The 14,933-nt window shown below is 56.5% G+C and overlaps 1 protein-coding gene across 1 annotated transcript in view; it reads left to right on the top strand.

The window, feature by feature from the left end:
- NIBAN2 (niban apoptosis regulator 2) overlaps positions 1-14,933 on the top strand; it is a 48,857-nt gene that overhangs the window by 31,596 nt on the left and 2,328 nt on the right. Inside the window, exons 3-13 of the mRNA XM_019728629.2 lie at positions 2,157-2,285; positions 4,003-4,108; positions 5,325-5,492; positions 10,022-10,137; positions 10,705-10,809; positions 10,900-11,062; positions 12,088-12,275; positions 13,205-13,360; positions 13,888-14,004; positions 14,234-14,341; positions 14,531-14,642. Coding sequence (XP_019584188.2) covers positions 2,157-2,285; positions 4,003-4,108; positions 5,325-5,492; positions 10,022-10,137; positions 10,705-10,809; positions 10,900-11,062; positions 12,088-12,275; positions 13,205-13,360; positions 13,888-14,004; positions 14,234-14,341; positions 14,531-14,642 — 1,468 coding nt within the window. The remainder of the gene's footprint in view (positions 1-2,156; positions 2,286-4,002; positions 4,109-5,324; positions 5,493-10,021; positions 10,138-10,704; positions 10,810-10,899; positions 11,063-12,087; positions 12,276-13,204; positions 13,361-13,887; positions 14,005-14,233; positions 14,342-14,530; positions 14,643-14,933) is intronic.

The following is a 14,933-nucleotide window of genomic DNA, read 5'->3' as shown; positions in this document are numbered from 1 at the left end:
GCGCTGGGGCTGAAACCCGGGGTCTGTGCTCCAGCCATCACCACCCACTGAAGAGTCCCACCGTGGCATTGGAGAGCTTTTCAGAGTCCAAAATATTTTGCCTGGGCTGTCGGTTGTGTTTTGTTTCCTGCAGGCCTTCTAATGGAAACATAACTCTGCCATTTGAAAGTCTTAAAAATAAAACCCAAACCCACAACCAACCACCCATTACTGGCTGCTCAGGAACTGGGGGTGGACTTGGGGCTGGGGTTCCGAGCCTGACTGGGCCTGGGAGGGCTGCCTGGGTGGTCAGCTGTGCCCTGAGCACAGCCTCCCACTGGCCCTGAGGCAGGCTTCCATCCTACGCAAAGGCCTGGGGGATTGAGGGTCTTCGCAAGGTGTCAGGACAGCTGTATCTGCACTCTTTCTAGAAGGCCTGGGGATTCAAAGAAGAGCTAGGCATTGAGAGGTGGGTTGAGAGTAGGTCCTGGTCTAAATATAGACCACTCAAGAGCAGCTTTGTGACTTGGGCAAAACCCACTGTGTGTGTGTGTGTGTGTGGGGGGGGGACCATTTTCTTTTCCTGTAAATATTTTTATCCCTGGGTAGGAAGCAGGCTATGGGGGTCCTATTGTCTGAGTACAATGGGCCCTCATTTTCCAAGAATGTTTTGGCATTTCCCCTTGAAGAGTAGCGGGGAGGTTGCTGGGCAGAGGGGGCTGCGTGTGAAGAGCCAGGCCTGGGAGTGGGGGGTGGCTGCTCTCATCTGACCCCCCAAAACACAACGCGGAAGCTAGGAAGGATTAGGCACCATTAACATAGTGCTTTCTCCCATTATGGCATGATACATGTTTCTTTTCGCAAAAGACGCCATATTTGTTGTAGAACAGATAGAAGCTGCTGAGAAAGCGAGGAGCCCTGGACTCTCCGAGCTCTGCTCCTCCACGAGTGAGCTGTGTCTCCTTTCCTGAAATTTCCCGGTACTGATCTGTCGGGAAGCACTCTCTCAGGATGGCCACTTCCCCCGCCCCCTCCACCCCTGAGAAGTCAGTCGTGGAGCTGGGAGACTCGCCCAGGCTGAGGAATCCTGCCTGGTCGTGGTGGCTCCGGGTATTGTGTGCTGTGCACACTGCCTGCCAGGTCCTGACTGCCTGCGTGACCTTTTTAAGTGTTATCTCACGGAATCCTCGAGATACCTAGATGAAGTCGGGGCTGTCACTGTCCCCATTTCACTGAGGCTCAAAGAGGTGATAGGACCGGCCCGGAGTCACACTGAGTCAGAGGTGGAGTCAAAGCCAGGGCTTTGCAGGGACGTCTGGGTGTTCCCGCTGCTCACACTGGTCACCCGTCTGCCAGGATGCTGGTCGAACATGGAACCCTCAGACAAATAAATGAGAAACAAAAACTCATAGACACAGACAATAGTTTAGTGGTTACCAGAGGGTAAGGGGGGTGGGGGGTGGGAGATGAGGGTAAGGGGGATCAAATATATGGTGATGGAAGGAGAACTGACTCTGGGTGGTGAACACACAATGGGATTTATAAATGATGTAATACAGAATTGTACACCTAAAATCTATGTAATTTTACTAACAATTGTCACCCCAATAAATAAAAAAACCCAACAACAACAACAACAATAAAAAAACCATGGAACCCCCCAGGCTGAGGCCCCCTCCACCCCCACCCAGAATCATGGAGGCCATCCTGTCAGTTGTCAGAGCTGAGCCACCTTGTCAAGTGTTTGTTACCCCGAGGAAAAACTGTGCCCCAGGTGCTGGGGCCTTCACTGGCCTGGTCTGTGAGCGTGTCCCCTCTGCTGGGGTGACTGCCCTGCACCCTCGCTGTAGTGGAGGTGGATGGGGACGCAGCTTGCTGCAGACGGCAGAGAAAGTTCCAGACCTGTCCTGAGGTAGCTGTACCTGCCTAGGGCCAGGATGGAGTACAGTCTTGTCTGGGTTCTGAATCATGGTGTCTGGCCTGGGTTCAAGTCCTGACATCACCACTGCTCCTCCTGGACCCCGGGAAAGTCCCTTCACTGCTCTGAGCCTCACTTTCCTCACCTGCCGAGTGGGTGTGACACAGCCCTGCCTCGGAGGCCTTCGTAGGTGAGCACGTGGGCACCACAGGCCAGGCTGTCACCTTGACGGAACCCATTCCCTTGTCCCTCCTCACAGGTGCCCCTGGACGAGCGCATCATCTTCTCGGGAAACCTCTTTCAGTACCAGGAGGACAACAAGAAGTGGAGGAACCGCTTTAGCCTCGTGCCCCACAACTACGGGCTGGTGCTCTACGAGAACAAAGTGGTGAGGCCGCCACCCCCCCCCTCCCCCAGCTGTCCTTCTCCACGGTAGTTATCACGCACACCCCGTACTCCTAAATCGAAGACTCCAGACTCCCACCCTCACCCTGTCCTCCAGCACCCCCACTCCACTGTCCCCAGGGCCAAAGCAGAACCTCAGCACCCTTCCGTACCCCTTCCTACCTCCCCAAACCTGCTTGCGCACGGTGCCCTCTCTAAATCACATCCATCCAGGCATCCATCTCCCCCATAACCAACTCACTAGCTCCTCCCCGTTCCTCCAGGTCTCTCTCTTTGCAGGGCCCTTCCTTGCCCAGGCCTCCTCTACTTCGGCTTCGGGCTGGCTGGGCCTCCTGCCGCTCAGCTCCTCTGCGCTCAGCTTCTCTGACTGGCCGTCCCAGCCTCACTCTTCAGCAGCCATTCCCTGCCCAGCCCTGGGTGGTGGTCCTATCCTTTCCTTCCTGATCCCCCCCGTACCTCCTTGCCCTGCAGTGGGTAGATGTGTCCTGCTGAGTGTCCTTATCTTTGCCTTGGGCCCTTGGGGAAGCCCCATCTGGGTGAGTCACAGACCCAATTTCTTCTACCAGACATTTCTCTAGAGCAGCCAGAGGACAGGCTTGAGCCCCCTGTTTCCAGGCAAATCTGTGCTAGCATAACACAGGAGCAACCTGTTGTCCCAGGGCGGTGGTTCTCAAATTGGTAGAATTGCTTGGGAATTGGGAATCGCCTGGAGGGCTTGTTAAAAAACCAGTGGCTGGTCCTGCCCCAGTTTGATCCAGGTGTGGAGTGGGGTCAAGAATTTACGTTTCTAACAAGTTCTAGGCTGCTGCTGATGACTTGGGACCGACCGCACTTGGCAAATGAGTGCCCTAGAGGGTCCAGCCACTCTTGAGAAATGTGTTGAGTAGTGACACCTAGTGGCAGAGTGCAGCATGGCAGCCCTGCTGTATGAGCTACTGCAGAAGAACCACTTTTCTCCCCACTGGTGTAAGAAAGCAGTACCCAGACCTAATCTCCAAAGGCAACTTGTGTGGTTGCTCAGAACCTAGGACTTTGGTGGACAGTTCAGGGTTATGGTCAAAGACCCTGGGCTCCGTAGGCTGACAGGCCAGGTTCATGTCCTAGGTCCCCACTTGCTGGCTGTGTGAACTTGTGGCTAATAATGGTACCCACCTGCTAGATGGTGAGAGTCTGTGAAATGAAGCATGCAGTGCCCGGAGCGCAGTGCCTGGTATGTAACAAATGCTCAGTTAATGGTAACTGCTAATAAGAGGCAGTATTAGTAGCGATAGTGATGATAGTGACAATAATCTCAGCATGCTTACTTGTCCTTGCTGTGCCAGGCACTGTGCTGACCATTTTCTGTGGGTTACCTCACTCTGTCCTCACGCAGCCCTGTGAGGTAGGAACTGTTATTACCCTGGTTTTATAGCTGAAGAAACAAGCATAGGAGGTAAAGGAACCTGACCCTCAGTGTCACACAGATGGTAGTCAGTGGAGCCAGGATTTGAGCCCAGGGCCTGAGTCCAGGTCACTATACTATGTTGACTCTAGTGTTGGTCAGACTCCTCTTCCTCTTCTCTGTCTCTCTTCTCCCTTTCTTCCTTCCCCACCTGAGGCAGGCAACACTGGGTAGGGTCCTGGAGCCAGAGTTGGAGATGGGATTTCCGCTTGGCCATGCCTGTAACCCCTAGGAGCCATCTCTCTTGCCCCCTCCTCAGGCCTATGAGCGGCATGTCCCACCCCGAGCTGTCATCAACAGTGCAGGCTACAAAATCCTCACCTCGGTGGACCAGTACCTGGAGCTCGTTGGCAACTCTTTACCAGGTAAAGGAGCACCCAACCCAGGCCAAAATGTCCTGTGCAAACCTGGGGATTTGGATAGGGGAGAGGGCAGCCCTGATCCTGGAGCTCCAGGCTCTACGTTTGCAGAAAGGCCAGCTGGGCCGAGAGCTGGTGGCATTACCTGAGGCCACGCAGTGAATCTGGGCTGGAACAGTGTGGGCCCCACCCAAGTACCCTGCTTCCTGAGCCTAACCATCACAGCTGTGCAATGGGGATCGCACTCTCTATCCTTTCCCTTCCCTGAGTCCTTGAGAGATGCTGGGGAGAAGATGATTGAGGTGACCCAGCTTTGTAAACTGCTGAGTCAATACTGCATTTGTGAGGAGTTATTCTCGGCGCCCTGTTTCCACCCCACCCTGTCACAGACTCCCAGAAGCTTTGTAGGAACACATCTGCCTCTCAGATGATCTTAAGGGAAACCAAAGAGTGGGCGGGAGGTACTGGGGGTGGCGTGTGTGCCCCCAGATGGGACTTGGGGCTAAAGCGCCCCTGTGTGGCTGAGGGCTCAGCTGGAGTCAGCATTCCTGGATTCCAGCCCCTACCCTGGCTTTGTTTTGCTGTCTTGGGCAACAGGGCACTGAGAAGACTGACCTTGGGGTATTGTGTAGACCCCACGAGGTGCTGTGTGCACCGAGCCCAGCACAGAGATGCAGACAGAGCCAGGGTGCAAAGAAGAACTGTCATTGTCCGATTATTAACAACAGTGGCGAGGTCATCGCTTAGGACCCCTTATCTCGCTGGATCTTGAATATCCGTGCAGTCAAAATAGAGAGAGAAAAATCCCCTTTTATTTATTCTCTATCCCGCACCCCACAAGCCTCCCTCCCTCCTTGGACATTTAAACCACATTTTGGCCTCCACAGATAAAATTTGAAAGGAAACCCAAGAAGGTAATGCTTGACCTTTGCACCCGAGGGCTCTGACCCTGCGTTATTTGTGCCTCACACGCGGAGTTTAGAACCTTCCCCAAGAGGGAGTGCATTACCAGCTCTAAGACATGGGTCTAGACAGGTGCCAGGGGATTCTGAGGCCCCTTTAGCCAGGATGTGAGGGCATTTTGGCTAAAGGATGCTGCCTCCTCACCAACTCGCTGGTTACCCCAGGACAGGCAGACCCTCTGTGGGCCTGAGCCTGCCCCTCAGATCGGGACCCCAGGAAACTACAGAGGGCAGCTGCTCAGAGGATGCTGTCTCCACAGGGACCACATCGAAGTCGGGCGCCGCCCCCATCCTCAAGTGCCCCACGCAGTTCCCACTCATCCTCTGGCATCCTTCCGCACGCCATTACTACTTCTGCATGATGACAGAAGCCGAGCAGGACAAGTGGCAGGCTGTCTTGCAGGACTGCATCCGGCACTGCAACAATGGTGAGTGGCCTTGAGGCCCTGGGGCTGTGCGGGGTGAGCTCAGGGCATCACCTGGGTTATTGCTGAATGGCGACACTTACTGGCTGAGTGCGGTGTGGCAACCCTGCTCAATGAGAGGCTCTCATTTTCCTTCTGGGCTTGCAAGAAAGCATTGTGATGCTATCCTTAACCTCCTTCCTTGATGGAAACAATTCTGTGTTGCTCAGGAAAAAAAGTGGGCAGTTGCTCTCAGATGAGTGTGCTCATTGTGCCCTTGGACCCTGGGTCACAGAATCACAGTCCTGATTCTGCCACTTTCTAGTAATGTGACCAAAGAAGACTGACTTACCTCTGAAATGGGGATATAATCCCTCCTGTCTGGGGGGTTTGTGAGGATTCACAGTGGAAATGCATTCAATTGTAAAACAGTTTTTATTTATTATATCCCCTTACCACTGACCTCTAGGTAGTCTGGGAAATTCGCTTCCTCCCTCAGGCCCTCAGTATTCTCATCTGTGAAGTTAAGAGGTCTCTTTTAGCTCACTCATTCATTCAACAAACACTTTTTGTGTCTGGGCACTGAGGATGCAACAAGGGAGGAAGATGTGGTCCTGGCCCCAGAGCTGCCAGCAGCCTGGTGGGGGAGACAGATGTTAAACAGATGAGGACACCAGAGGTGATGAGTCACAGCTGTGCTGGGTGCTGGGGGAGCCACCCGGGAGCCTTGAGGGTGTGAATGTCCAGGGGCGGGGCATGAAGGGGATCAGGGTGGTTCCCGTGAGGAGGTGATGGTTCAACTGAGACCTGAAGTTAGAGAAATAGTCTTCTAGGAGAGGGAGGAGAGTCCCAGAAAGAGGTAGCAGCAGCGTGGGGGAGGCCAGAGGCAGGGCAGTTTAGAGGAGGAACGGCAGGAGGCCCTGAAGTGGAGAGGGGGTGACCTGAAATGGGGCTGCAGGGGACACTGGGTTAGGTCAGGAGAGCCTTGCAGTGATCTGAGGGTTTGGATCAGAAAGGCTTGTGATTGTCTCCTGAGGGTGGGTGGGACCCTGAGGGGTTGTCTGCACTTGGGGAAGGAACAGCCTGTCCTGGACCCTGAACTGCCTTCCTAGCGACCTGGCCTCGGGGCAGCAGAGGGAGGCAGCTGTGCCCACCCCGACCCACCCTGCTGGCCTCACACACCTTGGGCTCAGCTCCACACAGAGGTGGACAGATGGTGTGGGCACCCACACCTGGAGGCCAGCAGCTGTGGTGCCTCGGCTCACTCCCACCCGTCCTTTCGACTCGCCAGAACCGCCTCTGCCCTGTCTGGAATCTGCCAGGCAGAGGAACCAGGTCTTCAGTCAGGCCACCCCCTGCCACCTGGGCTGGGCCCTGCTGCCCACAAAGAGCCTCCTGTTCCCAGGTCCCTGGGGACTGTGGGGCCTGGACTGGGTGGAGGCGATCTGGGCTCTGGCTGCCTGGCCTGGGGCACCCTCTCTCCTCCTCTCTTCTCCCTCCCTGCCCCCGCCCCCGCCCCCAAGGCCTGGCCCAGCTTCACCCTCTCCAGGTTTCCAAGACTAAGGGCTGACCTGGCAGGGTGACCCCAGGCCAGGTGGGGGATGGGGACAGAATAAAGTGAGGACGAGTCACCATTCGGGACCCCATGGGGGATGATAAACTGGGGCTTTGTGGGGTTGGTGGGAGGAGTAAATGAGCTAGCGCTTGGCTCCGTGCCTGGCATATAGCGAGTGCTCAGCTGGGAGGCCAAGGGGAGCCCCTTGGGTGTGGGTGCTGCGGGCAGGAGGGGATGACAGGGAGAGCTGCTGGGGGCGGGGAGGAGGAGGGAAGGGGCGTCCTACGGCAGGGCAGGAAGGTGTTCCAGAGCTGACAAGGCTGGTTTTAGCCAAGCCTTTCTTCTACCCTGAGGACTGTGGGAAAGTTCTCTTCTTTCTTCAGCTCGGGAGGCTGGGCCTGGAATTTGTGGAGCCTGGAATTGCTCACTCTGGGGGCTGCCAGGAAATGGGGGTGGGGTGGGGGGGAAGGAGGCCAATCTGGGTGGATGCCAACTCATCCCAGGGCCCCCCTCACATCCTGCATTCCTGAAGTGGCTGGGGGTGGCTAGAGGCAGCTGGGGCACTGAGCTGAGCCCTGAGGGTGGGCCTGGGGTACAGAGGTCAAGGCCTCTTCCTGTCTGCTGCCCAGGCCTGAGGAATGCAGTTTCCTTTCTCAGCCTGACCCTGAGGACACCACAGGCAGGAAGTCTCCAGGTCTGGCTGGAGTCAGCAGGTCTTGGGTTCAAACCCCGGGGCTGTCATTCCCTAGCTGTGTGTCCTTGAGCCAGTAACTGCCTCTCTGAGCTTCTTCTCATTGGGGATGTGGGGCTGAGAACAACTGTTCCTCACAGGACTGTTTTGAGGATTAGATGAAGGAATGTGTTGGAGGTCTTGAGGTGTCAGCCCAGGGTCAGTATTTTAGTCTGCTCTGGCGGCCAGCACAAACTGAGTGGCTTAAACAATAGAAATTAACTTTCTCACAATTCTGGAGGCTGGAAGTCCAAGATTAAGGTGTCAGCAGGTGAGGTCTCTCTCCTTGACTTGCAGAGGGCTACCTTCCTCGTGTGTCTTCACCTGGTCCTCCCTCTGTGGGCGAACGTATTGTGTCCAAATTTCCTTTTTGTCATAAAGACACTCGTCATATTAGATTAGAGCCCAGCGTAAGGACCTCATCTTACCTTAGTCACCTCTTTAAGTCCCTATCGCCAAATACAGTCACATTCTGAGGTACTGGGGGTTAGGGCTTCAACATATAAATTTGGAGGGATGCAATTCAGCCCTTAACAGCCAGGCTCATGGGAATAGCTCAGCAGGGGTGACCCTCACTTTTGTAAAACTCAGCAGCTCGGCGTGTAGACTTGAGACGTCCTAAGTGTCTGGCCGGCCAGAGCCAGGGCCCGGAACATGGGCAGCTTCCTTCCTGCTGCCCCAGCCTCACCTTCCGGCCACCTGGAAAGCGCCCCGGCCTGGCATCCCTGACTGTTGCCTGTAGCATGGAAATGCCCCGATGTGGGAGAGGCTGCATGTAATGCGGAGCCTGGATTTTTCCAGGCAAAACCTGGTCTCTGGGAGATTGTGTCCCTCCTGAGAGCCTCAGGGCGGTAGCACTGGCTCGAACACCCCTCCTCTTCTCTAGTCACTCCCGCCTGATGTCAGGTCCCTGAAACGCAGGTGAGAGACTGCCCCCATCCCCATCCCAGCCCAGGAAGCTGCCACTGCAGAGATGGGGGCTGGGCCTCAGTTTCCCCACCGCTGAGCTACCTTCCAGCTCTGACAGGCAGTGATTCCTGCCGTCAGCCGGATGTGTGAGGGGAGTGGTCCTCCCCACACCACAGAGGGGCTTTTTCTCTGTGGGGGTGACTCAGCCTATAGTCATTGCAGTGGGAGCTGGGGTTTCGGAGGCACAGGCTGGTGTTTCCCTTCCCTCAGCTCTGGGGACGCAGTGGTCACAGGCACGTGGCTGCCTGTCTCTGTGGTGTTTAACCACGTTCTTCCCTAAGTCAGATTTTGCAACTTCCTGCAGCTTGCCTCCCTAGCACCCAGGGGCTGGGGGTTCACTGACCCACCTCGCCAGCACAGGGCAGGTGGGCAAATTTATCTGGGCTACGGCCACCATCACTGCCACCACCACCACTGACAAAAATAAACATGGCATTTTCTAGTCAGATCCGGACACCCAGCGGTGACTGAGGCAGACCCAGGTCTGCCCACGGAAGCAAAAGCCATTACTCAACCGCCCTTATGAGTCAAAGGCGATGCAACTCCACGCTGGGGCTGCACTGCGGCCCCTGGAGGCTCCTAGTGGGTGTGTGAGTCCAGGACCAGTCACAGTTCCTACTGTTCACAAGGGGAAACTGAGTCCCTTTGGGGTCAGTGATCCAGAACCAGGTTTGGCAAACCATGTGTCCTGGGCTGAATTCGGCCACTGCCTAGTATTGTTAACCAAGTTCATTCACAGATGTCTGTGGCTGCTTCCGTGCATGCTGCAATGGCAGATTGGAGTTGTGGCAGAGATCATCTGGCCTACAAAGCTGAAAACATTTACTTTTTGGCTCTTAGCAGGGAAAAATTTGTAGGCATCTGATGTAGAGAGTAAGGGAAGGGGACGGGACTCCACGAGGATCTTGGGGTACCTCTGGCGCCCTCTCTGCAGTGTTGGGCAGCCTCCCTGGGAGGGTGGGATGGCTTCCAGCCCTGGTTCTGCCATCACTGCCCTTGGACTCTCTCCGGTGGCCCGACATCTGTGAAGCAGGGTAAATGACAGTGCCCATGTCTTGGGGTGATGGGGAGGACTTAAGGAGATAGGGGATACGAAGGGGGCCTGCCTTGCTTCTGCTGCTGGTTGGTGTCACTGCGACTACTCCTGTCACAGTTACTACAAGGGCAGTGGGGGTCACAGTGGGGGTGTGCATGCGTGTGTGTGTGTGTGTGTGTGTGTGTGTGTGTGTGTGTCCATTGGGCTTGCTGGAGGCCATTGCGCCATCCCTCTGATCTCCTCTACCTCCTTCTCCTGGGCAGGGATCCCTGAGAACTCCAAGGTGGAGGGCCCCGCATTCACAGACGCCATCCGCATGTACCGCCAGTCGAAGGAGCTGTACGGCACCTGGGAGATGCTGTGTGGGAATGAGGTGCAGGTGAGGCCAGGAGAGCTGGCAGGGAGACTGCGGAAGTTACCTCGGGGTCCAGAGGGTGGGTCTGGGCACAGAGATGGGGCTCTGGGGTGCTGCCGGTTTGGACAGACAACAAGCACAGATTTGGACAAATGGAGTCTGAGGTGGGTCATGCAGCTGGAGATGCTTGTTATTTTTTTGTGTCATTTACTGAGCACCTGCCCTGGGTCAGGTTCTGAGGTGCTGCTGGGAACAAGAGGAACGCAGTCCTGGCCCTCAGGGAGCTGTGTGTCTAGCAGGAGAAACAGACAGATAAACACACACACTTTCATGCAAGGGCAGGGGAGGAGGCGTGTGGTGGTGCAGACAGGGCGGCAGCATGTGCCAAGGCTCTGAGGTGGGACCCCTGAGCCTGAGGATCCTGCCGGACACCCAAGCAGATAAGCTCAGGGGAGAGGGGAGTGGCGATATGGAGCAAAGGGCCAAACCCCGAGGAAGTAGGGACCTGAGTGGCTGGGCCTGATGGGACGGGGAGAGGAGCACACCTGGATGTGCCCCAGCCCCTGCCCCGGCTCTGCCTCCCCGTTCTAGATCCTGAGCAACCTGGTGATGGAGGAGCTGGGCCCTGAGCTGAAGGCGGAGCTCAGCCCGCGGCTGAAGGGGAAACCGCAGGAGCGACAGCGGCAGTGGATCCAGGTGGGTGGGCTTGGGCTGGGGGCAGGGGCTGGAGGCTTCCAGCTGCCCAGCACCCTCAGCCTGGTGCTGACCCCGAATCTTTGCCCGCAGATCTCGGACGCTGTGTACCGTCTGGTATATGAGCAGGCCAAAGCGCGCTTTGAGGCGGTGCTGTCCAAGCTGCAGCTGGCCCGGCCGGCCATGGAGGCGGTTATCCGCACCGACATGGACCAGATCATCACCTCCAAGGAGCACCTGGCCAGCAAGATCCGAGGTACCTGCTGGGACCACGGGCCCCGGGCCTGGGCGGACCTCCTGTCTCTTTCGTGGATCCGGGTGCATTTCACAACTTGATTTATCGATTGTCTTAAAAAAATCGAAATCAAATCTGAGCGATTGTTTTTCTAACTCCTGTGAATTGGCTGGTAGCTGTTATTTCTATAAACCCAGATCTTGAAGACCTAAATTTTTGTCAGGTTCAGCCTTCTGCTCATCTTCTGTCAATCACAGATTTCTACCACATGTCATTTGACCTGACCTCAGCCTAACTCTGTGACGACGCACTTTCACGACATCTAACTTTTCCGAGTCCGTTTAAGCTCCTTTCGGTTCCCAGCCAGATGGGATCATTTCGCTCCCTGCGCCGTAGCACATTGGCTGTGGGCAGTTTTAGCTGTCCGAGAGTTATTCTCTACTAGCTGTATTCATTGTGAGCGGGATAAAACACTGAGAACTGACATTTATTTTGTGGAACAAACAACACTAGCGGGGCAGAGGCGAGAGAGGGACATCAAAACATCCCAGAGTCAAAATGCTGTGGTCAGAGTGTCCCAGGAATGGCCCCTGTCCACAGGGGAACCGCCTTTTACGTGGTGACACTGAGGCCGCACCATTTCTGAGCAAGTTCGGGTTCAGTGTTTGCAAAACCCAGAGGCTCAATGAATCTACGAAAGTGTCTTCCATTTATTTTCTAAACAAAGGAGCAAGACCCTCAAAGATGTTTTTCTCTACCTTTAGCTAAGCAGAAAAACTGGCAGCACCTTTGGTTTAGCAGTTTTGTAGTTTCTTGCCATCCCAGGTTCAGAAATATCAGGGTCCAATCTGCCTTCCATGTTATTTTGCCTCCATGGCTTTCTTATCTCGATCAGCTAGCTGTCTCTAGAATCAGTGTTTGCTACTCTTGTCACCAGTGGTTTTCTTTAAAAAATAACCCAACAGCCTGCGTCTAGCCTCGGGGTCTGGGATGGCTGGGAGATGCCCCTGGAACGGCGGCAGCTGACCAGCTCTCTCTGGGCGCAGGCTTCATCCTGCCCAAGGCGGAGGTGTGTGTCCGGAACCACGTCCAGCCCTACATCCCGTCCATCCTGGAGGCCCTTATGGTGCCCACCAGCCAGGGTTTCACTGAGGTGCGGGACGTCTTCTTCAAGGAGGTCACCGACATGAACCTGAATGTCATCAACGAGGGCGGCATCGACAAGCTGGGCGAGGTGAGGCTAGCCCCCACCCTGGGCAGGGGCGCCTCCTGGGTTTGGGTCAGGCCCCTGCTGTCAGCCAGGGCAGCCAGTCCCCTCCTGGCACAGCCTGTGAACAGATATTCTGAAGGGCCGAGTGCGTGAAGCTGAAGCAGCTGGCTGTCCTCTTGGGGCCGGCAGGTAGAGGAAAGGGGGAAGATCACCCCTTCCACCAGCCTTTATAAGCCAGTCGGGTTGCTAAAATGTCAAAGAACTTAACAGAGAGGGAGGGAAGGAAGGCCAGGAGGAGGGGAGGAAGGAAAAGCAACTTCAGCTATGAGTAACACAGGTATGGAGGTAGAATTAAATACATGCATGCCGTTTCGTGTACCCCACAAATGGAGACGGCCCAGCTCTCTCACTCTCCCTCAGTTATTTGGTTCTGGGGATGAACGACCTTCCACAGACCCCATATTGGGGTACTTGGCTGTCTGGAGTCCCACATGGTTGTCAGGTGCAGATAGAATTGATCCTGTAATCTTAGCCTCCCTAAGATTTCCATACCTCAAATTGGAGAGTCCACAGACAATAATCACAGAATTTGAGAACCAAAAAGGACCTTAGAAATCTTGAAAAAACATCTCTTGATTTTGAGGCTGAGGAAACAGGCTCACAGAGGATGCATGACTTGCCCAAGGTCACCCAGGGCCCCAGAAGGGACGTGAACCCTTTTCCCAGGTTGTGCTGCTGGACCACGGTCTTTCTGCCTTCAGATCTTCATCCTGTTCCAGGCCCTCCAGGGCTTGCCCTTGTGGGCACCCCACCCCCCAGGTGGCCTTCCGAGGTGCTAGTGCTAGCCCCAGGGCCTGGACTCTGAGGGCCCAGGCAAGGTGTGGGTCTGTGGGGGGCTGCCTGGCCATGCAGGTGGCCCCAGCTCAGGTGCCACGTACCCCTACCTCCCGCAGTACATGGAGAAGCTGTCCCAGCTGGCCTATCACCCACTCAAGATGCAGAGCTGTTATGAGAAGATGGAGCCGCTGAGGCTCGATGGGCTGCAGCAGCGTTTCGATGTGTCCAGCACGTCCGTGTTCAAGCAGCGAGCCCAGATCCACATGCGTGAGGTGGGCCCGAGGCTGCTGCCCCAGCACATCCCATATCCCTGCTCACCCCACACCCGCCTTCCACAGTCCCCATCTCCTGGGAGAGCCGCCCGACCTTACTCCCTGGCCACACCCTCATGTGCCAACTACAGCCACACAGGCCCCGCGTGCTCTCTCCTGCTCTGGTCTCCCATCTGCTTGGGACACCTGTTCCTCCCTTCCCCTGGTTAATTTGGACTCATCTTTTAGGTCTCGGCCCAGAGACCCCTTCCTCCGGGAAGCCCTCCTGGCTCCCCAAGCCCTTTCCTACAGGACCCGTTTCCTGTTTCCTTGAGGCAGGGAAGGCCGCAGTGCCCAGCAGTGCAGTGTGCCAGCACACAGTAGGCACTCAGTAACGATGTGAGGGAGTGAACACAGTGAATGAGCACACAGGCCGCCCGCCCTCCCGGGCAGGCCTGGGGCAGTTGGCCGAGGAGCCCCTCGGAGGCGTGCAGGAAGGGCCTGTGGTCGCTCCGGGGCCTTCATGAGCCCCACGCTGTGCTCCACAGCAAATGGACAACGCCGTGTACACCTTCGAGACGCTTCTGCACCAGGAGCTGGGGAAGGGGCCCACCAAGGAGGAGCTGTGCAAGTCCATCCAGCGGATCCTGGAGCGGGTGCTGAAGGTCAGTGGCCCTGACCCCTGGCCCTTGACCTGTCCTAAGTGTGGCCGAGCCCTGAACCCAGTCCCCGGGCTGGCACCAGGATTGCTGTCCCTACGGGCGGCGCCAGCCACCCCCTTGCACAGCTGAGGAAGCTGAGGCTCAGGTCAGACCTCCAGCCTCCCATCCTCCTGCCAGGGGCTGGTGGGGCCCACTGACTTACAGCCCTCCACGCTGTCCCCTTTCCTGGCAGAAATATGACTACGACAGCAGCTCTGTGCGGAAGCGCTTCTTCCGGGAGGCGCTGCTGCAGATCACCATCCCGTTTCTGCTCAAAAAGCTGGCCCCCACCTGCAAGTCGGTGAGTGTGCCCGGCCCCCACTCAGCCCAGCCTGCTCCAGGCCCTTGGCCCTGGCCCCCTCCTGGTCCCTGAGAGCCAGAGTGGGCCTGACGAGTGGCCCCGGCGGGGTGGAACCTGTAGGCCCTCTCTCTGCCGGCCGCCCTGACCGCCCCTCTCTCTGCCCCGTGCCCGCCCCGCCCCGCCTGGCAGGAGCTGCCCCGGTTCCAGGAGCTGATCTTCGAGGACTTTGCCAGGTTCATCCTGGTGGAGAACACATACGAGGAGGTGGTGTTGCAGACCGTCATGAAGGACATCCTGCAGGGTGCGTGGCAGCCGCTGCCGGGAGGGAAGGCTGCAGAGCTGGGTGGGGTCGCCCTGCCGCCACCCGGATTCTTATTGCCCGGAAAGTGATGAAGGCAGCTGCCCACAGGTCTTCCTGGTGGGGTCAGAGCTTGTGGGCTAGGTTAGATCCACTGTTAGTTATGTGGCCCTAGGAGGGTGGCATCATGTCTCTGCTTTTTGTGGGTCCTTGGCATTTCGGGGAGTGTCAGAGTGACAGGATGACACGGTGGTTACCAGCTTGGGCTTGGGGTTTGGGTCACGGCTTCTTCCT

The sequence above is a fragment of the Rhinolophus sinicus genome, linkage group LG04 (genome assembly GCF_036562045.2).
Source record: "Rhinolophus sinicus isolate RSC01 linkage group LG04, ASM3656204v1, whole genome shotgun sequence".
In the NCBI taxonomy this organism is placed as follows: Eukaryota; Metazoa; Chordata; class Mammalia; order Chiroptera; family Rhinolophidae; genus Rhinolophus; species Rhinolophus sinicus.
Note: the sequence above shows the minus strand (reverse complement) of the source record. Positions and strands in the feature narration are given on the sequence as shown.